Source organism: Lissotriton helveticus, chromosome 2_1 (genome assembly GCF_964261635.1).
Source record: "Lissotriton helveticus chromosome 2_1, aLisHel1.1, whole genome shotgun sequence".
Taxonomy (NCBI): Eukaryota; Metazoa; Chordata; class Amphibia; order Caudata; family Salamandridae; genus Lissotriton; species Lissotriton helveticus.
This window is the reverse complement of record NC_136059.1, coordinates 447,618,658-447,644,080: the sequence shown is the minus strand read 5'-3', so window position 1 is coordinate 447,644,080 and position 25,423 is coordinate 447,618,658. Positions and strand designations below refer to the sequence as shown.

Below are 25,423 nucleotides of genomic sequence, written 5' to 3'. Positions count from 1 at the left end.
TCCAGGCCGCCTCCAGGCAGGATATTCGATCAGGAGGAGGCCTGATGGCCCCTTAAGTTAGGCCTTTATCTTTGGCCCAGCTGGAGGTGAAAATAAAAAAGTCCCTCTCCCCTGCACGTTGCTGCTGGGAATGGAAATCAGACCATGTACAGGCACTGCTGAACGTGTGCCGGTGTGTGAAAATTACACCAGGCACTGCCTGCACAGGTAACAGCAGTGTTGTAAGTCGAGGCGAAGGGATAGGGAAAGTAAAATAAAAAATATTAACACGACTTACCCTGTGCTTGGGCGAGTGCAAGGTAAGTGGTTGTATTTATTTTTTTATTTGATTTTCTTATCCTGTCCTCCTTCAACACCACTGCCCCACCGCTGTTACCTGTGCCGGCCCAGTCTGAATTACACTGGGACAAGTTCAGCAGATTTCTTTGGGGCCGAACTTCTTGGCAAGGCAGATGACGATCACCATGTGAAAATAGTGGGTAGATAACGTGTACCCGTGCACACCTACGACTTGTGCCCTGCTTAGAATGCAAGTGCATTAATTGAAGGTGGCAGCACACAAAAATTACGTGGATACTAGGTGGCATATGATTTTTATGAGTTTCTCAATATGATGCGGTTTTTGCGTCGTTGTTTATATTATCATAGCGTAGAGTCTCCTGCTTGAGTTACAGTATCTCCAGCCTTGCAGTCAAAAAGGACACCGAGCTTTAAAATAGGTTGTACATTCACCTGCATAGCTTGCCTCTAGTGCACGTTGAGGTGGGTGGCCCTGTCGAGAGAAAATAGGATAAAGCAAAGTTTTACACTGGGATCCAGGCCAACTTATGAAGTTAGAGAGACTCCAAGAAATGCCAATGAAGAAATGGAAGTAACTGTTGAAAAGTTTAAATTCCAGTGGTAATCCCTTCAGGGGATCCTTTTGAAAAAACATTTTCCTTCCAAGAGTAACTTTCTGATGAGTTCAAAATGAGTGCGCCACATGTGTAAAAACACATCCACCTAGGAGAGGTCAAATGCAGATCTAGCAAAGTTCGGCCACCGGCTGAGGCAGCTTAAATTGCTCAGTTCAAAATAACAGACAAAAAAGGAAATACTTTACACCACTTCATGGACGTTCGAGGAAACTATGCTCGGCACATTGGGCAGTGGGTTTGTAAATTGTGCAAACTGGCTGCCTCGTGAGAATATCCAAGTTCTGTGTTTACTTGTATGAGCAAAGGTTTACTAGTTGAGCCCACTGTGACCGTTCTAGTGCTATAGTTTATTATGGTTTCTGGTATTCTAGAAATTCTTCCAGGGCTAGTTGTCCTGGTGCCCTGTGTGTGGTTTTAACCATTCTTCCCTTGCTTATCATGGTTGTGCTCATTAGTCTGATTTTGAATCTGCGATCAACCACTTTTCTGTATTTGCTGGGGCTGCAGAACAGGCCTTTCCTGGCCCTTACCCTGAACCCTAGCTGGTGACACAGGTGTACTGATGCTTGTGTGGGGTGAAAGGCTCTTCTGAGATGATCTTGCTTTTATCAGCCATGTAAGATGAGGTTAAACATGGCCCCCTGGCCAGGGAGGTGCCGCGAGGGGTTAGTTAAACACTCTTTCAGGAGAGGGTGCCCAGAGAGTAGTGACTGATAATACTTTCACCTACTATGAATCTCGGCTTCTGCCTGGTGATGGCTTGGAGACCTGACGGAGAAAGTGCACGTTCTTCAGGTTTAGTGCTGCTAGAAGGTCGCATTGCAGGAGTGCAAATACTGCCTGCAATGTTGTCGTCTTGAAGTAGGTGGGCTACTGGTTAGCACTCTCGGACCCCCGTTGGGTGCAGAGTCCTGTCTTTCTTTAGTTGGAGGCAGCACATGGAGTGCACTCCCTGGCCCTTGAGGAGTGGTGGTATACTACATCCCGACTCTTGGCTTCATGCAGATCACTTTAGCAGGTTTTTGTTTTATTTTCTTCAGCATTTACCTGCCCTAGAGTTTGAGTGTGGGCAAGTATTACACAAACCGTTCTGTTTTGGAAAATATTTCTATGAAGAAGCCTCTCTTATTATGGAATGCTATGCTGGTGGTGAGCTCCTGATTGGTCTAATAATATATGGGCTACATATTTGTCCTGTGCATCTTCAGAACATACACATGATTACACCTGGCTAGTCTAAATTCTCATGCTCGTTTGTCAGTTTGTAGTGGAGGTGCAAATGTTTTTAGAAGATTGTTCTTGCTCATACACTGTATGGTTAACATTTAGTGAAGATAAATGTGGGCTGGACAAATAGGAGCAGACTTTCTATAACAACGGAATGGACTGGGAACTGAAAGCAGCCCTGGCAAATTTTGCCAGACCAGCCCCCGTCCGGCGCGTTGCGAGCGAGCGCAGCGAGCGAGCTTGACCGTTAATAGTTTTGTAATTGCTATATGGCAGAGACATGTTTTTGGCGTCCCTTCCAAGTAGATTGTAACCCTGATGTATTAATATTTCACAGCCCTAATCCATTGAAAGGTTACCTGCTCCCAAGTTGGGTTGTAACTGATTCACAAGGAGGAAACCCCCCCCCCTTTTAATCCCTTCCTCTTTGTGAATTCTGAATAGTTTCAGGGAGAATAGGTAGTGGTCCATGGGACCACTGCCAACTCCCAGTGAAACTTTTTATGAGAAGAAAGGATTTTGTTTAAACGGGCTGCACTTAAAAAAAAAAACTTTATTTAAACATAATCACAGACATGGTGGTTTGCTTACCCTTGCAGGCCACCATCCCTGTAATTGTGCCCAATCGCATGGTGGTGTACATTGTGAGTGCCCTAATGAATATTAACTAGGCAGTTCGTTCTGTGATCAGTTTGTTCTGTGATCCCGCTGCGATTGAGCCTTTTGTGAGCTGACCTATTTGTACATAGGTCGGTTTGCAGAATACTATTCCAATCACAAACAATTGCTGTAAAATTTGCTACCACTATTTGGAAAATGGAATAATTGTAGAGAAAGAAAGGGAACTATAGTCTTGGATCTGTCTGCTTGTGGTTCAAGTTCATCTGGTTTCATCTAGCACCCTTCCTTCTACAGGACGTTGGGAATTGCCAAGAGGGAGTCTTAAATTAGAGATATGCAGCATCAGCATTTCATCCAGCTCTGAAGAGGTGGAGGCCGCCTGCAGGCAGGGGGTCCATTTTTACTGAAAGAGGTGGAATGCTCTGATGCTGTAGAACAGCATACTCCTTAAGTTGTAGGACGGGCTTCCAGGGAGTAATTTACTTTTACAAAGTATTGACCAACTTTATTTTGCCTGTAGAATATCTGCTAAGAAATCATAAATGTTTCCTATTGTCAGCAGGTGCGGAAAATGATGGGACCCACCTGCAGAATATGATGAAGGCCTCTACGTCCCTCATAACTCCCAGATATTCCTTGACATTGGGCTTAATGGGGCCCACTTGAAGGGATGTGGCCCCTTGGAACGTTGGAAGCTCCCAGCGCTGCAAGGGCCTGTGTTACGCCCCTACCTATTGTTGAAAGTGCTCTTAACAACCAGGAAGTAGACGATTTACAACCTGATGCCATCAACACATCACGCAGGCCATTCGCCACATGGAGATACTTTGCTTTGCAGCAGTATTGCTCTTGGCAGACCAACAAAGATCTGTACATTTTAGTAGTTTTGTATAGCACAGCCATTGTCATGGTCATAGGGCATTAGAGTGCTTGACAAGAAAAACCCAAAGGTACATGTAACTTGTCTCATAATAAAATATGAGCGTGCCAAAACAACAGATACATACAGACTGAACTGAAGGACACAAGGCTAGGAGTTTACATGTGGTGGATCCTGCCAATGCTCACCACACATAGTAATAAACAAGAATTTTCAATGCCATAGGTCTCGCATTTGCCAGCGTTTCAGCTATTTGCATTGTAAATGCCAATGCCTTTTATTTGTGTTTTTTTTAAAAGCAACACATATATAAAAGGTATTATTTTTAATGCCAAGAGCTCAAACTCTGCAAATGAGAGAGCACTGTAATGGTTGCGGCGCCCCTTTTTTTAGACGCTGCTCGCATATTCAGGTTACAATGAGCAGCATATAAACAAAGGAGTGCGGCCAACAAAGTGAAAACAACTATGGTGCTTTCACCCAAAGTGAAAAAATATATATTTTCAAAAGTTTCTGTAGCATGGCAGCTACAGTGAAAGAGGCCTGCTGGTAATTAAATAAGCGCAGCCACTAAAGTGAAAATGGACTGCGCGGTATATTAATTAATTAAGTGCAGCCGCTAATGTGAAAGAGGACCATGGGATATATTACATAAGAGCAGCCGCTATAGTTAAAGCGGACCACACTGTAATTTGAATAATTACATTACTTTAAAATAAAAAGGTGCGGGTGCTGTGATGTATTGGGTGGAATAGGGGAAGAGCATTAAAGAAAATAGTGCTCACCGACTTATAAAGCAGACCATGTATCAACACCAGTAAAAGGTCCAGTTGTTATGGGAGTTAACAAATGCAGACAAGGCGGTATCAAGGTCGAACTAACAAGCCTAATAACAACTCAGAAGCCAGCGTTTAGGAAGGACAATGACACACAGCAATTAAAAATATGTCCGGAGACTGGTTGGGGCTTCAAAGCCATACTCCACTACTGCATGTCTCGCAGCAGCGCATATGCTGCCCAGGCTCGACCTAAAAAGGGACGTTGAAACAGGTCCTTACCATGTCCTATATACATGACCTGACCTCCAGCAAAAACATATGGTGCCTAGAGGTAGTAGTGCTGGGACAATTTTTTTGAGTAGGGGATGCTGCTATTAATGTTATGCCACTGAAATTAGAGATTTTGTGAAAACACAAAGCGATACATAAATGACAAGTGTAGCAAATGAGCCACGTAGATTCGGCAGGAGTATGGTAGCGTTGTAGTATGTGTCCAGAGTGCATTTTGAAACACATTGTCCCAAATATAGGAGTAAAGTATGAAGTAGCACGGTAATGCCAAATACAGAGAGCACATTTTACATGGAAAAGTCCCCTTGAAATGGCTATTACATTTGCATCGGGCATGCAGTTTTACTGCTATACGTATATGTCACACAAACAACAACTTGTTGAAATTTGTTTTCTGAGCATATATATCGCACAAGTAAAGTGTTTGTTTTGATTTATTAAACTATTTGTAACCATCACAATTCAGAATTAGATATATTTTGAATTACTGTAAAGTTAATTTACAAGTACTTCAATTTTGTTGTGTGTTGGAAAACTTTTGACATAATGTAGACTTCTCTTTTCAAACTCTCTGTACCCCACAAAGATTGTCTCTTTATTGCAAAATTCACTTACTTTACAGTATGAGAAGGGCAAAGTAAATGCCAATTTCCTTATTAAAAAACGTTAAGGAATAATTTGTCAGAAGACAAAGCCTAGCATTTCACCTCTGTCTTCAAACACTACAAGATAATAACAAAATTGAAAGGCCTCATCATTGATAGTAATACTATTAATCCATATGTGTAAAGCGCGAACATGCCACCCTTTAAGTGTTCATGGTCCTGGGGGCCCTTGGGGTAATTAAGTGAGCTATTACCCAGTCTCACATGATGCTGATCTGCCGCCCGCTATCAAACCGTGGTCCCTGTGCTCCCGAGTCAGCCTCTCTGGCTGCTGTGCCATACCTCTCACCCTAGGTGAACATTCTACTTTTGAACTCCTGCAAGCGTGCTTAATTTAGAAAGTTGTGTGCCAGGACCCAAGACATTGCTTAGGATGTAGCTACAGCTTGCCCCGCCCTATGCCCCTGCAAGTGCTGTAAAGTGCCAGTACCAATGGCCTAGACACACATAATTTTTTAGTCTATATTGAATTTCTAAATTGACATGTTCTGCTGAAAATAGGCAAACAGTGGCTCCATGTGGGGGCCTGTCATAAGTAAAGAGCTGGTGTTTAGAATTAAATGCTGGTCAGAGTACTGGCAAACACAGGCATAAATTAAGCACAGCAGCATTTAAGGTTATTCTGGGATTACTGCAGCACCTCCTGCATCCTTAGAATCAGCACCCTTGGCTGGAAGGGTGAACAAAAAAATTCTATAGTGACCGATAGGCAGCGTTAGGTGATGGTTACCTGCCACGCTGCTAAGCTTCCACCAATCAAGCCCCCCCCCCTCCCCCGCCTGCACCAGTACCATCTTCTCTTTTAAAGCCATCATGGGCTGTCATGGTCTATTTTCTTCTTGCTGCATTTGTACCCAGTCCTGGACTCTCTTATGGATGGAATGCTTTAACTTCCACTTACCTTTCCATTGGATATTGCACAGGGCCCTGATTCTTTCGTTGTAATGCCTCGAGTACCTCTTCTGCCGTCCCTCGAGGATATTACACTGCTTACAGTGAGTCATGTGTTTGTTTTGCTCGTCAGATGGATTTGATTAGTCATGTATTTTTAGTTCCAGATGGGTCCCTGCACCCCTTCTTGTCCCTGTGTTTGCTGGAGCATGCACCCTGTCCTATCGAGGCCCTGTGTGGGCTGGAGTCTGAATCTTGCCTTTATTAGGCACTTTGTGGGCCTGCCTGAGCCTCGTACCACCCTGTGCGCCCGAGAGCATATATACCCTGCCCTTCCTTGAGCCTTGTGTGAGTCAGAACCTACAGCCTGTGCTTTCTCGGGCCCTGTATGAGCTGGAGCATTTGCCCATTCTTTTAGAGGCCTCATCAGAGCCTGAACATGATGCCCCTTCCGGGCTTTTGTGGGCCTTAGTGTGATGCCCACCTTCAGGACCAATCTGGGCCAAAGCTGCTCCCGCCTTGTGTGGGCCGAACCGTATGTCCCCTTCTGTACCCTTAGTCTTCTGTGCCCTTTCGGCCTGATCCTACTGCCTGTCCCCTTCTGGGATTGATTTCTTAACTTTTGACTAACTGTCGAAACAAGGGAGGCTCCCAGTGTTTAATATGCATGCCCACTGCCCCAGACACTACAGTGCCACAACGCCACCCGTAAATCCTCAGATTTTGCCAGGAAGGAACAAATAGCACTCACCTGCGGGTGGCACTGGAAGACAGGGGGAATTAAATTATGGGGTGCCGCTGTGCCGCTCTCTTTCCAGTCTCCCAAGATATGTTTTCAAGGTCTCCTGTTGAGATGTGGTGAATTTGGATCACCCAGCATTGTTTTCTCTACTACAAAGGGGTTATTCAATATTCCCTGGTTGCCTCGTTTTTTACTCCTTGTCCTGATGAAGACTCGCAATCCCCAGGTCCACATCACCGGTTGGGAATAAGTCGAGTCGAAACGTCGACATTTTCAATATATGTGCCTAGGACCATTGTTTTTTCAACATTGTAGACGGTGCAAGATTGAGGACATTGATATGTGTGTACTACAATGTTGTTGATCACAATTTATGAATTAGGACTGTTGGCCAGGCGTTCAATACGGTGAATTCTGTGTCTAGTATTGATTGTTAAAATTATGAAAACCATTTCTTAATCACCACTGTGTAATTTCTTTTCCCCTCCTCACTTATTTTCATCTTTTTGGATCACGTCTTTTTCCTTTGCACGTTCCCACCTTGGGGCAACCTATGTTTTTATTGACAAAAATAATGTAAAAAATGAATATAGTAAATTAAAAAAGGAATATATATATTTCCTCTAACTGTGGTGTAAGGTTCCTTTCAAAGATATAGTCTTTGAGTTACAGATAGCAGACTGATTATTGTTGCTTTTATGTTGAACGTGTATTCATTCTCTGATTTGATCAAACATTATAATCTATAGGTCTAGGACCATTGTTTGTTTATAATTCAGAGTCACAAGCGTCACACACTTTTTCCCATTGCGTAGGAGCCCTGCCCCCTGATCATCGGGCGCGCACACACGGAGGGCGGTGACATCTGCGCGCTGCGCACGTGACGCACGTCGTCTACATGACATCAATGGTGATCTCATCATGGTCAGGTGGTGTTGTTTAATAAATTAAAATGAGAAGGGCGGCGGCCTGCCACCTGATCAAAGAGCCTGCCTGCCTGAAATGAAAATCAGCGGACATGCTTCGGAGCATGGTGGTCACTGTGTTCTATTGTTGGGGCCGATTTGGACTGACCGTGACTCAGTCACGGTCGGTCCAAATCGGCCCCAACAACAGAACCGGCCCCCCGGTCTAAAAACCGGCCCCCACCCGGTCCAGCCGACCGGGGGATTGCCCGGTGCCCGGAGTGACCAGTCCGGGCCTGGCCGTGATCCCGGAAAACAGAGTCCGTTAAAAAACAGTGCAGTAGTGATGCATCAGTGGACTGTGGACATACGACAGTAGACTGGATGGAAAAAAACTAGCTATCAAGCCCAAAAGGCACTGTTTTGTGTTTAGAACAATTGCTCTGCCGGTATTGTTTGCTCTTTTAAGTTCTATATAGAAAACACAGCAATAATCCCATATATGTTCTTATGCCCTAAGGTTGCCTTCCCAGTACTTGTATTGCAACCCGCACTTTACAGTACGCTCTACCTTTGTTGGTAGGTTAGTGCTATGTAAGGCACCGTCATGCATAATGCATATATGTATGTATAGCAGCTCTTCCAGAGTCCTCCGATGTATCAAATCTTCAGGTGTATCTGTTTCTGTCTAGAGTTAAACCAATATCCATTTATATAAAACCCACAATACAAATTGCGCATTTTTGCATTTGATAAGAGGACCAATTCTCAAAGGAATGTTTGGTTGTAAATGTATGTTTACGGTTCAAAATACTTCTGTTTACTCCTGCCTAAAATCCACAAAAGTATTCCTTGGAGGTTTAAATAGATTTACTACTGTGGATTTCTCCGCCATAACTGCAGAAATCTCCACAAAAGTAAACCGATGGAAATGATGACATTTGGGCATTACACTGTGTTGTTAGACTTATTATTTGGGAACAGCCACAATGTTTTGCCTTTGTGGGCATTCTTAAAATCCTATTTGACTCTTTCCTAACCCGAATATGGTCAGAAATTTACTCGAGCAAAGAACTGGAGTAACTCTCCTTCTAGAGTAGGAAGGGAAACTAATCTTCCCCAACCCTCCCCAGGTTCGGTGTGGGTGTTGAAGTGCTTTCCCAGCAGTAAAAATATATTCCTAGAAGAGAAAAACATTAAGAAAGTGAACTCCATTCTCCCCTGATTTAAGCTATGCTATGTAGATTTCCACACGGTGGTAATAGTCTTTGGAATATGAATGCCTGGAAACCTGCACAGCTCTTCAGGTGTAATATTAGATATGCAGATACGTATATCTCCATACATCGGGCTCCAAATGTTCAATTGACTACAAACATCAAACTATATTTTAGCATGAAATTATGAAATGTGTACCCGTAGTAAAGGAGCAGAATGACACATCAACATATAATCCGTGATTTCGTTTATTTCTCAAAATCTTGTGGTTTCTGCCACAACCGGCTTGTGGACATTTAGCGAGCTCTCCTATTAAGTGTCACCAAATAAACCCAAAAGAAAATGACTTCTACACACCGAACCCTAACAGTCCTGAAAGTCGGAGTTACATTTTCAAGGATTCAATCTTTTGCTTTTCAGATAACAACCTTTTTACCTTGATTGCATCTTTTCGCCCGAAGGTTACATAAGGGTCTCCGAAATAAAAGCATTAACCCTCTGAGCTACGTTACACAAAGTGGAAACCTAAGGCCGTCATGTTACATGCATTATCTGTAAAGATCTAACACCATCTCAGTCACCTTAACAGCAATTATGCTCTGAGTTTTTTTAAGGAGCACTCTATTGCTAAATTCCACTTCTCTGTTTCTGGAAAATGTGATTTGGAATTTGTGTGTACTTTAGTTCAGCCCTTGTTTTTTCATTACTTTATTAGAACATTGGAATGTTGAGCACTCCATGGAAAACAATGGAGTGCTCCAGGCATCTAAAGGCTGGTAGAAGCCCGAAGTATCAACATTCCAATGTTTAACAAAGGCCTCATTGAGTCCAGGGGATTTCAACCCGCTCTGGTTCCGTGAGGCCTTTGTTTTGCAAATTAGAACATACTGCCTTCTAGGGGCCGACCGTAACTGCTCTACCGGCCATTAAAGGCCCGCTCCCTTGTTAAAAGGGCCTCGCCTTCCAGCTCGGGCTTTTAACGATGGCCGGTAGAGCCCGCTGTGTCAGGCTCTAAGACTATATTGTTAGTTTTACATTGTTTATTTTCGGACCATAAAGAACTTTTATGGTCTTTCTGACCCATTCCATTGTCATTTTCTGTGTGTCCTCAAATATGGCTTAGTGGGTGGGCTGTTCACCAAAAAGTGTATGCCTGACCCCTGACTGAAAAAGGTTGGATACTTTTGACATAATGGCCATATTTTGCATATGGTTACAGTAGCATCAATACCATGACATAGCTGTTGAATATTTGCAAGGAATGTGATTAATGCTTGGCATCTAATACTCACATGTATTCTGTTGCTTTTGTTTCAGGCGCAATGTCTGGAGGATTTAATTTCCAGGTTACAGATGGGCTGAATTTTGCTCCTAAACAGATCTTCAGCATCACGGCCAGAACTCTCGTTATTAATCTAGAGATAAACATGGGACTCGAGGTCTTTCCAGGTACAACACTGCACCATTTTAAACTGATCTTCTATGTTGGAATTTACGGTCTTAAAGTATGATATTGCGGAAACACTAACTGATCAACCCTTAAAGTTCCGAAACTATAGGAATGGTACAAAACTTTAGAGCTTTCATATAAGTTCACCTACAGCACAAGGTTCAAATTTATCCAATTCAACTACCCGCATTGTGCACACCTAACACCACACAGATTGAACGTCATGCTCCAGGGCACCGATTTAAACTGCCCTTGATGTGCTCCAGTAGATGCAAACTTTTCAGATATGGTGTGGGCTTCTGGGCACAGGTGGCAGCAGACCTGGAGCATACCCTTTGTTGCTGGCAGCTCTGCACATCAGGGATCTGCCTGCTTGGTCTGAACGAAAGGCGGCCAGAGAAACAAGCATTGGAAAGGCCGATCTATCTCAGCAATGCAAGAGGTATTGGCTTTTTCAATGTGTTTCAGCATTGCATGGCTAAATGTTGTGTTCCTCAGGCTTATGCAACACCCAAGCGCCTGCATCTGTTGCACCCTTACTCCTTTGTGTAACCACTAGAATACCTAAAAAAAGGCATCCAAAATGTAATTAACATTTCATCGAGAGCAAAACACAATATGAACAGTGTCAATTTCCTTTAATGTGTGCTGCCAAAATGACCTAGTAAAATGATGACTTATTTTGTTAACCTCTCAAGAACAGAAGGTTGCCTTAGTGCAATTCATACTTGTGACTTGCATGTTACACACACATGCCTCCTGCAGGCACTCAACCCACTGAGCTATCCGACTGGCTAGAAGTATCAAGCCCAACAAGCATCAAAATGAAGAGATCATAGCAATGGAGACCATGGAGAGGATTGCTTATGTACTATGCACTGTATTGTAAACCACCAAACGCTTACTACACAGATGCACTCCAGCGCCTAAAGGTGCAGTTGGTGACACCTGGTGCTTTCCAATGACAGTCCAGTGAATTGAAGCAAGCCCATCCTGCAGCCTGTTTTGTTAGTAACCAGTTAACGCGTTATGATGTGTTCCTGTTTTTGTAACTATTGACCTTGCGAGGCAATGGAGATCATGGAGGGGATTGCTGATGTACTGTGCGCTGTATTGTAAACCACAAAAAGCTTACTATAGAGGAAATTCTCCACCTATCCCAAGTCAGTTGCAGATCCTGAACATCTCAACAGAAATAGTGATCTAAATGTCGACTCATTATCTTTAGCTCATTGCTTCAAAAGTGGAGCTGATCATATATGGTAACGTAGGGAGCTTCTTTATCTAAATAAAGAACCAAAAGGCTAGTAAGCAGTAATGTGCTAAAAATGCCAGGCCTGTATTGAACAAAACCATATACAAGATTGAGGTACATATCTATTGTTACAGGAAAACTATGTTTACATCGACTATAAATTCAACAGTTGTGGCTTAAGTCTTTCCATTCAAGTTTAAGCGAACACAAGAAGTGATAATACATTACAGAATCAAGAAAGAGTCAAAAGAACAAAGTAATCAGAAATATTTTCCTGTTAACTAAATTCTATTAATTTTATCAACTATTATTTGAAATTCTAGTGTGCCTCTAGCCATTGTTTTGTTTAATACACAATGCCAAAGTTCAGGAAAGGTACACTGCTTATAGAGGTGCCCCTTAAACCAGTTCATTATATGTATTTTTCTCACGTTTGATGTAATCAAACACCCCCAAAAATGTTTAGCGCTTGATTTGCCTAAGTAGAGAAAAAACACAAATCTTCAATTCAACGCATGGAAGAGGTTAACAGGCTCTCGTCAATTCCAATTAAAACAAGGGACTCCACTACATGGGTCTGTATAGCCATTATGTCCAAGGGATCCTGTGATTGATTAGGAAAATGACTTTTAACTGTTCTTTAACAAAGAAAAAAGTAGTTACTAAAACAGATCCTAAAATGAAAGCAGTGGAGAGATGGTGTAAATGGTCCATGCTCTAGGGGAGTACTAAACGCAGGCAGAGGCATGACGCATGCATGCCATGGAAAAATGGGAAGAAAGAATAGGAGAGTGACGATAAAGCCAACAAATGGGAAGCCTAGGGGTGGGCTGAATCCCACAAAGTACATATGAGACGCAATTGATGGACGGAATGCCGAACAAATAAAAACATTCACCCCCAGTCAAGAGATCTGGGTTAAATCCATCATTCTTTTGCTCACCATGCCACCCCAGTTTAGACCTGGCCATATGCAAATCAGTCTTGACCCTGAGCCTCATGGGAACAGTCCAGCCCGAACTGCCAAGTCAGGTCCTCCCTGGACCAGAAACAAGCATCCTAGGACCGGTTTTGGGGTTTCACCCCTCTTCAGGCAGGATAGCTTGATTCCAGTGGCACAGTGTGCCCAGGACCCACATCTGGGTATACCCGAAACCGGTCCTAGGATGCTTGTTTCCAGTCCAGGGAGGACCTGGCTTGGCCGTTCAGGCTGAACTGTTCCCATGGGGCACAGGGTCAAGACTGATTTGCATATGGCTGGGTTCAAACTGGAATGGCATGGTGAGCAAAAAAACGAAGGATTTAGGCCCAGATCTCTGTACTGGTGTGAATGTATGACATTGTTCTGCATTCTGTCCATCAACTTTTGTATTTGCATTTGTCACCCCGAGTGGGATGGGTATGCTCAGATGTAAGTCCTGTGCTCTCCATGCTACTGGAATCAAGCTATCTTGGCTGATGAGGGCTGAAAGCCCAAAACCGGTCCTAGGATGCTTGTTTCCGGTCCAGGGAGGACCTAGCTAGGCAGTTCGGGCTGGACTGTTCCCATGGGGCACCGGGTCAAGACTGATTTGCATATGGTTGAGTTCAAACTGGAATGGCATGGTGAGCTAAAAAACGATGGATTTAGGCCCAGATCTCTGTAGTGGGGTGAATGTATGACATTGTCCTGCATTCTGTCCATCAACTGTTGTTTTTGCATTTACAAAGTGCATACAGCATGCTTCTTGGAGACAGCGATTGCGCTGTCTAGCCGAGACCTAAAATGTGGATGATAGGTTCCTAGTCTTGGCTCTGGGAATAGCTAGTAGAGTTATAGTACTCCATTGGAAATCTCACCACGTTTCCCGCCTCACAGTAGATGGCAGGTAGAGGTAGGAACGTAGGGTGCAGCGGAAGGGGCTGCACTGCAGACTGAAGAGTCAAGGGGTCTGCACAGAAAACCAATCAAGGAGCTATGCTGGAGGTGGTTACTGGCTTCCTATCTTGTGACACTCAGGATGAGACAAACAGGAATAGTGCGGGAGTGTGATCATGTGTGTGATTGATGAAAGGTACTCTGCCCCCATGCCAGAGGGTTTCTGGTATCCCCGCACTTCCTATGTCCCACCGTACTCATACAGGGAAGTGTGATATTCCTGCACCTGGTAGACATTTGAGGCCAAGACGACGCTCACTATGCATTTTTTCTTTCTTAAGATACTATACTTTTTGTTGAAGACACATGTTGGAAATCCCATTTCTTTCTCTATGTACGGTGGGCATGGGGATAAAGAAAAATGCTTAATACAACTGATTCAACAGTGGCGATTATGCAGGGTAAACTATAACAAATGATTGGGCAACAAACACATTTTCCATGTTAATGCTGACATTTTTTTTAATGAGCGTACAATGATACCTACTGCTGTAATATTGTATTATTCAATACTCAATAAGAAAAAAATAAAAGGAGAAATAGCTTTTAAGGCAGAAATACTCTTCAGGCATAATTCTGCTGAATCTTGCAGTATTCTTTGGTAATTCCGCTGAATTGTGTGAGTTTTACACCCACCTCTAATATTGAACCGTATCTTGGAAGCTTCTCAATGTTTTTCTGCTAAACACGGTACACTTCTCAGTAATCGTTTCAGAACATGTGTAAACACAAGTCTGTTTAATCAAGATTTTCTAGTAAGATGCCCCTGAATGAATATGTTTTCATGTGTCATGTGAACTGTAACTTCTTATCTCCCCAACTAGCATTGAAATACAGGGCTCTAAATTACAATCTTCGTAATTCCAGGCACCAAGAAAGCTTTGTCATCTAGTGTTTTGAGAGCAGTAACGAACGATGAAGATAATGCCATGAACAGGAGCATCACATTTACCATTGTGGAGAAGCCCAAACTCGGAAGGCTGATAACTTTGAACTCAAACAACCTCACACTTGAGATATCCAGTTTTACTCAAGTCATGGTGAGTAGTTTATGCAGCATACAGTGTATCGCACCTAGGGCTAAATGTAGAATACAGTTGTTTTCATCTCTGTGAATGAATACCAGCACAGACTGGAGTGGTGTCTTCGGTTAAGTTGTAACCGAGTCCTCTAACCACTGATTGAAAATGAATGCGAGGGATTAGTGGAAAGGCTAATACCTTATCATATAATTTTTAGCAGTGCACCTGAATGTTAATTCTTGTAACCATACTGCATTACTTGCATCTTGTTTCACCCTGGGTGTGAAAAATAATTGAATTGCTTAATGTCAGCCTGATCCTGATTTTATTGTTCATTTTATTGTACTTCTAGTAGATTTCAGCCTGTCTCTCCATGGTTCATTGTACTGTACCTCTAGCATATTTTAACCTGTGCCACAGATGTTCATGTTGCTGTACCTCCAGTTGATTTCGACCTGTGTCCTAAAGGTTCATTGAAATTTATCTCTCATGGATTTAAGCCGGTGTTCCAAATATTCATTGCACTGCCCCTTTAGTAGATTTCAACCTGTGTCGATGAGGTTCGTTGTACTGTAGCTCTAGTACATTTCAGCCTGTGTTCTATAAAGGCATTGTACTATATCACATAGTAGATATCAACCTGCGTTCTAGAAGTTCATTATGCTGTACCTTTATTTTATTTTACCTTATGTCCAATAGGTTCTTTGTACTGTACACTAAGTAGATTTCAACCTATGTCCCAGAAGGTAATTTTACTGTACCTCTAGTTGAGTTCAAACTCTGTCCTAAGGGTTCCTTTCTACCCTAGTAGATTTCAGTCTGTCCTAAAAGTTCATTGTACTGAACCTGCAGTAGATTTCAACCTGTGTCTCAGATGTTCTTATTACTGTACATTTCTTAGGGATGGTCTGTTTACTACTATTTCAAGAGCATTATTATTACACTTGAATGTTGTGCTGTCCTCATCCGTTGCAATCATCCCACACAATTCAAAAATGCTATTGGTGAGAAAAAGCTACAAATAATTGTTTGGTGCACAAGAGAATGGTGGACATTCAGAATCCTTATGTACTTCTGCTTAAGGTGCAGTAAGACCCCGCTTACCCTTTCAGAACCCAGCTTCCCTAAATTAATTCATTGACAAAATGATTGCCTTCACCTCTGTACTGCACCCTTGGAAGGTTCCCACTACACAAATATCTGACGCATACAGACAGAAGTTTTAAGGTTACAACTAAAAGGTCCTAAGACCTACCAATTACGATAATTAACATACTATTATTTCCCCCTCTGCCCTCAGTCCTTGTGATACATGGTTTCCAGTGTGTCTAGTGTTAGCCTTTGTTTTGCATAATCAAAATAGGTCTCAAAGACTGTTATTAAAGTACATCTCATAATATAGACTTTATTTTATTAAATGAAAGGCATTCTGCTTGCATTAGTCATGCCTGGGTTTGTAGTCAGTTCTTGGACTCATATGGCCCCATCACATTCTTATGAGGTCTAGCCACAGACAGTTGTCTTGCTCTCTAGCAGACCTCATATATCCACCCAGTATCACATGCCACATAATAATAAAATATAATAATAATTCCTTTTTGTAAAACACAGTCATATCGCCTCCTTAAGGGTTTCAAGGCACTGGGGGCCCTCGGGGAGATTAAGTTAGCTATTGTCCAGAGTCGCATGGTGCTGAGCTGAGCTGAGCTGTCGCTGGTGCTGGGAATCGAACTGCAAGCCCTGCGCTCCTGAGTCAGCCGCACTGGCTGCTGCAGCACATGTCTCCCACACTATATAACACTAGCAGCCCGTCCCGACGTTGTCCGGGTATGAAATAGAATGTGTGTAATGTGTGTATTTGGCAAGGGCAATTTATTTTAAAATCTCGCGGTAGACAACATTTTTTGTTTCATTAGAATAGGGACGGAGAAGGCCCAGCTGCAGCCGTGGTTGATGTTAGCAGGCGCGTGTAATTGGTGTAGTGATCCGCCGCCTGAACTCGGCTACAGCCCTGGTTGATGTTAGCAGGCGCGTGTAATGTCGTTGAATGAGAGAGTTATCAGCCGCGGGTAAATCTGTTTAATGAGAGAGTTGAGTGACAGCGAGTAGGAGAGGCTGCAGTAATTGTCCCCGCAGACACGCTCATTTGCGTGTTCCCCCACTGGAGGCCCAGATGCAGGCCTGTTTGATGTTAGCAGGCGCGTGTGGCCCAGCTGCAGCCCTGGTTGATGTTATCAGGCGCATGTAATTAGTTTACTGATCCGCCGCCTGAGCCCGGCTAGAGCCCTGGTTGATGGTAGTAGGGGCATGTAATTTCGTTGAATGAGAGAGTTCAGTAACAGCGCTCAGGAGAGGCTGCAGTATCGTTACTTACCAGGCCTCCAGGTGAACGCGTTTGTCACACCCCCAGCACACGGCCACAGCAGACGATCTTCTGATTAATGTGCGACCCACATGGCATGAAGGGCGAAACATAGCACACGCCCCCATCGTTTCTCACGCCCCCAGCGTGCCCCTGGATGCGGCGCAATTGCGTTCACATGGCATGAAGACCGGACACACGCCCCCAGCGTTTCTCACGCCCCCGTGTACCACACCCCAAGCGTGTCATGCCCCCAGCGTGCCCCTTGATGCTGCGCAGCAACGTAATTGGCGCTTGTATGTACGACTCACATGGCATGAAGGGCGGACACACGCCCCCAGCGTTTGTCACGCCCCCAGCGTTTGTCACGCGCCCAGCACACGCCTACAGCCTACGATGTGATGGACGTACCACACGCCCCCAGCCCACAGCACAATGCAGACACGCCCACAAGGGACTACTTTGCTGGGCTTTCTCTTTATAATATTGGTATGGATGGATAGTATCGATTTTTTTCAATTTTTTTTATATGTTTTATCCGTCTGCATAGCCTATGTCCTTCTGCTGCAACTGCCCTTTCCAACGCTGTATTGGGTGTTGTGATTGGTGCTTTGGTTACTGAGATTATCCGCCTCAAAGGTTTGGTCTCTCTCTTTATAATATTAGTATGGATACAGAAAGGCACTTTGGGTTATGCTTCTTCAGCATCTGGCTTGCTTGAGCGGGCCTTGTTTAGCTATCGATCACTGAGATGTTTTGGGAACAGCCCAAAGCAATATGTGGATCTTCATACTTTCAGCGTTTACTGCTTCCATGAGGGAGAAGGAAGCAATGAAGTAGTTTCACTATGTAATGGTCATAGTTGACAGGTTGAGATTTTTCCATCAGAAATGGACATTTTCCCCCATTTGTGCGAGCAAAAAATCAACTGGGAGACTGGCACAAAAGTGGGCTTTATTTATGTAAAGTGTGTGCTTTTTTCCCCATGCTTGCTACGTCTGATTCTGTGTGCTTACTGCTGACCTAGGGATGGGTAAAGAGGGTTCACATAAACATGGTGAATGTGATACAGACTTGTTTGCGTAATGCTAATGTAGTGGCACTGCAGTCATCCAATCATGTTGTCTCAGTCACAGCCGTTCCCCATTCACTGTCCATCACCAACTGGACCTCTTGGCTCCAGTGGTATGTCTCCCTTGGCGATGCACCATCTCCTTATACAGTGTAATTCTTGGAAGGTGGCCACGCGTGATCCCACCATCTATCTACACAGTCCTGGATCATGGCTCCTGTTACTGTCTGCTGCTGCCGCCCATTCATACAAGCATGTGTGCCACAAGGGTGCGAAGGAGGTGGCATAGCATGGTGTGGAAGTTTGCGTTGTGCAGCTGCAGCAGAAACACAGATGCACTTGCTTGGCCTTCTATTGTGAGGAAGGCAGGGGAGAGTGATACATCTGCCATGCCCAGTGACGTAAAACAGTCTCCTATGGTGCCTCCACTAAGGAGATACCTTGTGCAGTAAGACCAACTGGGCCTTCTATTAAAGAAAATTGAGTGTACTACTGGGCAATTTGTTACAATATACAATTTCTAGTGGAACACCTCCTAGGGGGAGACAGCAAGTTTGCGGACCTACTAATGCATAAAAAAGTCTGAGTGGGAACTCCATCATCAAGTCCTACAGCAGTACTTTTGTAGGTGGGAGAACCCAACAATCGACCTCTTCAACACTCTTGAAAACACCAAAAATTCATCTCCAGGTATCCACACCAACAGTTAATAAGGTGTGCATTAAGGGTTAAGGTGGTCAGGGATATTTAAATACACTTTTCCACTTCTCTTACTTATCCCATACTTGGTGAGGAGGATAATGCAAGTCTCCCAGACCCTCCACATCTCGTGGCACCAACCTGGGCCAAACAGCCATGGTACTCAGTGCTGCTAGAGATGTCTACCTGCCCTCATGAGGAGCTCCAAATCAGGAAGGACGTTCTCATTCATCATCAGGTAGAATTCAGCCACCCGGGGCCAGAAGCAAAATCTATCCATTTGGCACCTGAGGTCTTAGAATTCGGGTACTTGAATCTGTCAGAAGAGTATATGGGCTCTTAGGGCAAACCAAGTAGTCCTACCACTCATGCATGATATGCTGTGAAGTGGAAGTGTCTTGCCCACTTCTGCCTTGTGAACCAGCTTGATCCCTTTAATATAATGGTATTTCATATATAATGTCCTACCTCTTACATCTTCAGAAAGCAGGACTAGTATATATAGCTATACACCTCCATCTAGCAGTGGTAGCCGCATACATGCAGAACAGGGAACGCTCATCCCTTTTCAGAATTCCTGTAGTTAGGCTTTTTTGATTGTCTCCAAAGGTCATGCCTTCAAAGTCCCTCCAACACCAGCTTGGAATTCAAGTGTGGTTCTCACTGGACTCATTTGAACCTCTACATTCAGCAGATTTTCAGTTCCTTTCATGGAAGGTATTATTTTTGGTAGCTAACAATTCCTTAACCGCATGCGTGCGGCATGATTTCCGCCCGTACGCTGGATTTTGCGGATTCGCACTTTACATGACGAGCTGGGCTCGTCATGAGCGTGCGAGGAGGCTACCTCATGACGAGCCCAGCTCGTCATGAGCGTCGAAGGGGTTAAGATGTGTTAGTGAGTTACAGGCACTCTCTCTTCAAGAGCCATTCATTTAGGTACAGAGAGACCGGGTGGTCTTTTGTTCTAATACGAAGTTCTTACCTGGGGTAAGTTATTCTTTCCAATTGAATCAGACTGTTGTGCTGCCTGTCTTATTTCCACTCCCAGATTCTATTACAGAGCAAGCTTTGCACACACTAGATGTCAGACAAGCCCTGTTGGACCTGTCAACCTTAGAGTGGTCTTCCCCCGAACGGTTTGCCTTCTCCCCTCCTGTGTTGCTGAATTTGTTGGCCTTAAGACTCAAGCATGGCGAAATAAATCCCTGGCCAAGCTTAAAAATCCCTTTTTATTACATATGTCACCCCTAAGGTAGGCACTAAGCAGTCCATAGAGCAGGGTGCATTGTATTAAAAACGTTGTACATGTTGTTTTTTTAAGTTTTACATGTCTTAGTAGTGAAACTTTCACAGATTCATTTATCACTATTTTGAGGCCTATCTCTCTCATAGGAAAACATTGGGTTCCCTTATTACATATTATAAGTGATAATTTTTTTTTTAAACACATTTTTATTGTGTCAAAAGTCACATACATTGCAGAGCTCCTTAATCCAGGAAACGTCTGCCATAGTAGACATTGCGAATCACTTTTATTGACATTTGATGTACACATTTTCTTTATCATCACTATTGTAAATCAAGCCAACATAAACACATTAAGCCCCCCCCCGTTGCATTAACTCGCCACTGCGTCTTATTTGCAACTGCATTTCCCGGTCCCACAGATACAGCCCTTCACTGCCCCCCAAATCACCTACCCCAAGGGCCCATGTAACACCATAGATTTGATGGGTCTACCGGGGGCACTGGGTCCAGGTCTAGGCCTCTATAATCCGCCCATCTCTTCCAAATTGTGGGATGCTTTTGTGGGCAACCCCTGGCCTTAAATACTGGGATCTCCTACCCCATGCAGAAGTCTAGCCTATTCTTCCATGCCGAGAGCGAGGGCGGAATAGTCCCCTTCCACCCCCTTGCTATATCCCTTTGCGCCAAAGTCATTCCCAGCAGCAACAAGTGTCGCTTGTAGATGTTACCTCCTATACCCTCCGTAATGTGTAGGATTACCAGTCCGGGGAAGAAATGGAGCTTACACCCCAACACCTCTGCCAGACAGGCCATTACCCCCCTCCAAAATTTTGTGAGTGCTGTACAGTGCCAGATAGTGTGCATCAGGGACCCCTCCTCTCGTGTACAGCACAGACATATCGGGGATGTAACAAGACCCGCCCTCCATAGCCTGAGCCTGGTATAGTAAACCCGGTGAAGGTATTTGAATTGAATGAGACGAAATAAATCGCATCGCGATTGCTGCCTCTCTAGGAGATGCCAGTGCTTCTGTCCAGTCATCTCCATCAAGCTGGCCAATGTCCCCAGGCCATGCTTCTCTGAGTTTATCTAATGTATTGGCTCTATGTGTCACCAGGGACTGATAGATCTTTGATATTTTTTTGCGGTCTTGCAGATCCCCCTATGAAAACCTTGGCTTCTACCAGCCTAAATTTAGGGAGCGCTTCTAGTCCCGAGACACTAGGGTGGATGGCATGCCGAAATAGGAGTTATTTATAAAACTGAGTTTTCGGCATCTGGTACTCGTGTTGCAGATCTTAAAACAACTTCAACGTCAAGCCTCGCATTACGTCTCCTAAAGTCGAAAGGCCAATATTATCCGACCCCCAGAACCCATATAACGCAGCCAGCTGCGGAAGACTACCATTATACCACAGTGGGGTTTCTCTGGTCAGCTTATTCCACCACCACATTTTGCGGAGAGATTGTTTCTGTACCTGGGAGACTACTCTTGTAGCCGGCGGGAGAGAGTTGCGCAATGTCACCAAGTACAAAATGGTATGTAGAGTGGATCCCCCATACACTGTTGTTCCACCGTGTAGGCAGGGTCTCTCCGATCCCCATACCACCATTCATTCAGCACCAGGAGATGCGAAGCCAGGTAGTACGATTGGACATCTGACGTAGCCAGTCCCCCACAATGCGTAGATTGGAAGCAGGTCCGCAGCGAAACCATGGATGCCCCCCCCCCCCTGCCCACAGGAATTGCCCTAATGCTGCATTAACTCGGTGGAACCACATAGGAGATACTGGGTATGGATGGTTCTGTAACTGATAAAGCAGACACAGTAGTGATACGATCTTGAAGATAGTTGATCTGCCAAAGATGGAGAGGGGCATGTGTGACCAATTTTTCATCTCCTCGCGCACCCGTGCCAATACTGGTGCTATGTTGCTGTCCCACGCCACTTTCTGTGATTCTGATAAGAAAACTCCCAGGTATTTCATGCCCACTGACGTAACCTGGACTGCCGAGGCCCAAGACCCCAGTTCTGCAGCTCCTCCTAGTGTCCACAGTGTGGATTTACGCGGGTTCATAATGCGCAACAGCCTCGGTCCCATCCTATTAATGTCCGTTAGCAAAAATAGGACATCGTCTGCATATAAAGCAATGCGGTCAGAGAGCCCCTGGTCCCATTCAAAACCCACCACATGCGCATCCATTCTTACCCATGCCACCAGGCGCTCAATAGCTAAAGCAAAGAGGTACGGAGACAAAGGACACCCCTGGCGGGTGCCCCTACCAATTGGAAACGTAAAGGAGGTGGACCCAGCAACCCGTACTGACGATGTAAGGTCCGTATATAGCAGTTTTAGGTATGACAAGAAGCGAGGACCTATGTTTAGTCGGTCCAATAATGCAAACAGATAGACCCAACTACGGGAACCAAAAGCCCTATCCATATATGCCAACATGAGGGCAGCCTACACACCCTTTCCCTGAACCACGGCTATAGCCGTGTGCGCCCGTCTGATATTATGATGTGTAGCCCTCTGAGGCATGAATCCTGCCTGGTCGGGATGTATCAGATTAGTTATGTGAGATTGGAGACGATTAGCCAACGCTTTGGCCTCAATGTTTAGCATGTTGGTCGGGGGGGTCAGCCTGGCTTATGAAACACCACCACCTCCGCATGCCTCCAGTCTTGTGGTAGGTACCCTTGTCCCTGGCTTCCTCAACGACCTGAAGATAACTGGGCCCTAATTTGGAGGAGTATTTCTTAAAGAATTCACATGGGAACCCATTTGGACCAGGCGCCTTGCTGGAGTTTAGGTCTCCCAGCGCAGCACTTATCTCCTTGTCTGTAAATGGAAGTTCAAGGGCTGAAAAGGGCACGCAGCAGTAAGTCAGATAGAAAATGCTGCACCTGCAGGAGCTCCCTTGGGGTATATAAGTCTGCATAGTAGCGCGCTAAGCTCTCTGCAATGAGAGATAGGTCACTCATGATCCGACCATCAGGCCCCGGTATATTCGGGAGAACCTCTGGTTGCACGTCCCCTTGACACAATCTATGCAATAATATATCAGGCTTATCACCCCATTGATAAATCCTGTTGCGGGAGGCTAGCCACACAAGTCGGGCCTCATCCATCAGGGTATCAGCATGGGATTGTCGCTCTAAAGCCAGTTATCGGCGCACCAAACATCCCCCCTCCCCTCTACATTTCTGTTCCAATTCTAATAAGCGGGCCTCCGACTGTAGAAGGGATTCCCGCCGGACTCGATGGGCCTGCGCGCAGTATGAGATGTCCACCCCCCACAGGGTAGGCTTCATAGCCTCCCATAAAGTTGCTGCCTCGGCTACGGTACCCAGGTTTGTATCCAGGTATTGCTCTATTGCCTGTTCCATGTGCTCCCGATACTGTTCATCTTGCAGATGCCAGGGGGATAAACGCCAAAGAAAGCGCTGCTTCTCGGGGCCCAGCTGCATCGTCAAGAGCACTGGGGAGTGATCGGACAAACCCCTTGGGAGAATCTGTACCGCCATCACCCGTACTACAACACCCATCGGTACAAATCTGTAGTCAAGGCGGGAATATGAATCATGGGTTGTCGAGATGTACGTATAGCCTAATTCCTCGCGATGCAGTCGCCTCCAAGTATCCACCCATCCCAGTCTCGTCACCAAGGCGTTCAATCTGGTCCCGTGTGAGACAGCGGGATGTCCTCCCGCTCTCCATCTGTCTGTGGTCAGATTCATTACACCATTCCAGTCCCCCCCTACGATCGCTAGCCCCTCGGGGATATCAGCCCACATTGACGTAAGGCGCTCCACCAATGCCCATTGCAGCAGCGGGGGAGCATACACACACCCTAAAACCACCTGATCCTTGTATATGGTGTCTTCGATAAATACTTATCTCCCCTGAGTGTCAGTCCATGTCTTGATATGTTTGTAGGGGACTCTGCGAGGGAGCAAAATCACAACCCCTCGAGATCCCCTGGTAAAACCTGAGTGGAACCATAGCGGAGGAGACACCGGGCCTTAGTGCCCATTAAGTGCGTCTCCTGAAGGAGCAGGACGTCTGCTTGGTACCGTTTGGCCTGCTGGAGGAGGGCCCCTTGTTTAATTTTAAATAATCCTCCCCTTACATTCCAGCTCACTATCCGAAGATCCCTGGCCTGGGGTCACGCCCTATCTATGGGGGCTGCCACCTAACGGTCTCCGGGTAGCAACAAGTGGGACAGCTATGGACCAGTGTACGAGTAGTGTCTGTGTGTGGCTGTGACGCAGTGCAAACAAATAACATGTGTACCCCAACTTCCACCTTCCCCCCACCCTATACCTCAAAACAACTGAAGTATCTGTTGCGGTGGGAATGGCTAGCAGGCCGCAATGGGAGACCCCTGCCCGTTCCCCCCAATGATTCCCCAGCAATCTAATGTAGCAGGGATTCTGCTCCTACACAGAACTGTGCATAGAGACTTGCAACATCAGTGAATTAGGGTGTGCCAAAACTCACCTTAGTACCCAATATCCCCTTACCAAACTAGCATCAGTATCTCATTGGTTCTTCCATACCACCAATGATTAGACAACCCAGAACATGGAACTTAGATTACCTTAGGCAATGTGGAACACATTTAAACTCTTTGGTTATACTCTAATACCAGTCTAAAACAGGGAGTAAAAGAAGACATGAGCAAGTTTGAAATATTTATTTCTAATGCCGTGTTCTCATGCGCAGTATCTTAGCTAATACAAGCAGACATATTATAAGCAACCAGATTATCAGCATAGTTACTATTCCATAAAAAAAATACAAAGGGAGAAAGCATGTTACAATGCTAAATGGAAACATGTTTAAATATACCTATATTGCACCCTCTCTTGCTAGTAGGTTATTTTATATCTACAGAAGGTCTTTTGGGATTACAAGGGCGGCCCCCATACCTCTGGTACTTAGCAGAAATGGATCACATCAGATTCTGCACCAGCTCTCAGCATGAAAATGTTCTCCAAGTGTGTTTCATCATGCCTATGCAGTGCATTATTAAACGCGCCAAAATCAGAGGTGGCCACAGCTGCATATATGTTATGTCTAGAACTTGCGCTGATCAGTCCGAACAACAACCACTGTGTTGAAATAACCTTGACGGCCTCGGCACTCACTGTTCAGACAAAGCTTACCGAGCAAGGCTGCTAATATAGAAAAACATATTATTCTCGCGTGAAGCAAAACACTCTGCTAGACTCTAAACATTTGATATAATG

At 44.8% G+C, this 25,423-nt stretch overlaps 1 protein-coding gene across 1 annotated transcript in view; it reads left to right on the top strand.

The window, feature by feature from the left end:
• LOC144818040 (chondroitin sulfate proteoglycan 4-like) overlaps nt 1–25,423 on the top strand; it is a 538,246-nt gene that overhangs the window by 331,220 nt on the left and 181,603 nt on the right. Inside the window, exons 7-8 of the mRNA XM_078675076.1 lie at nt 10,454–10,585; nt 14,627–14,799. Coding sequence (XP_078531202.1) covers nt 10,454–10,585; nt 14,627–14,799 — 305 coding nt within the window. The remainder of the gene's footprint in view (nt 1–10,453; nt 10,586–14,626; nt 14,800–25,423) is intronic.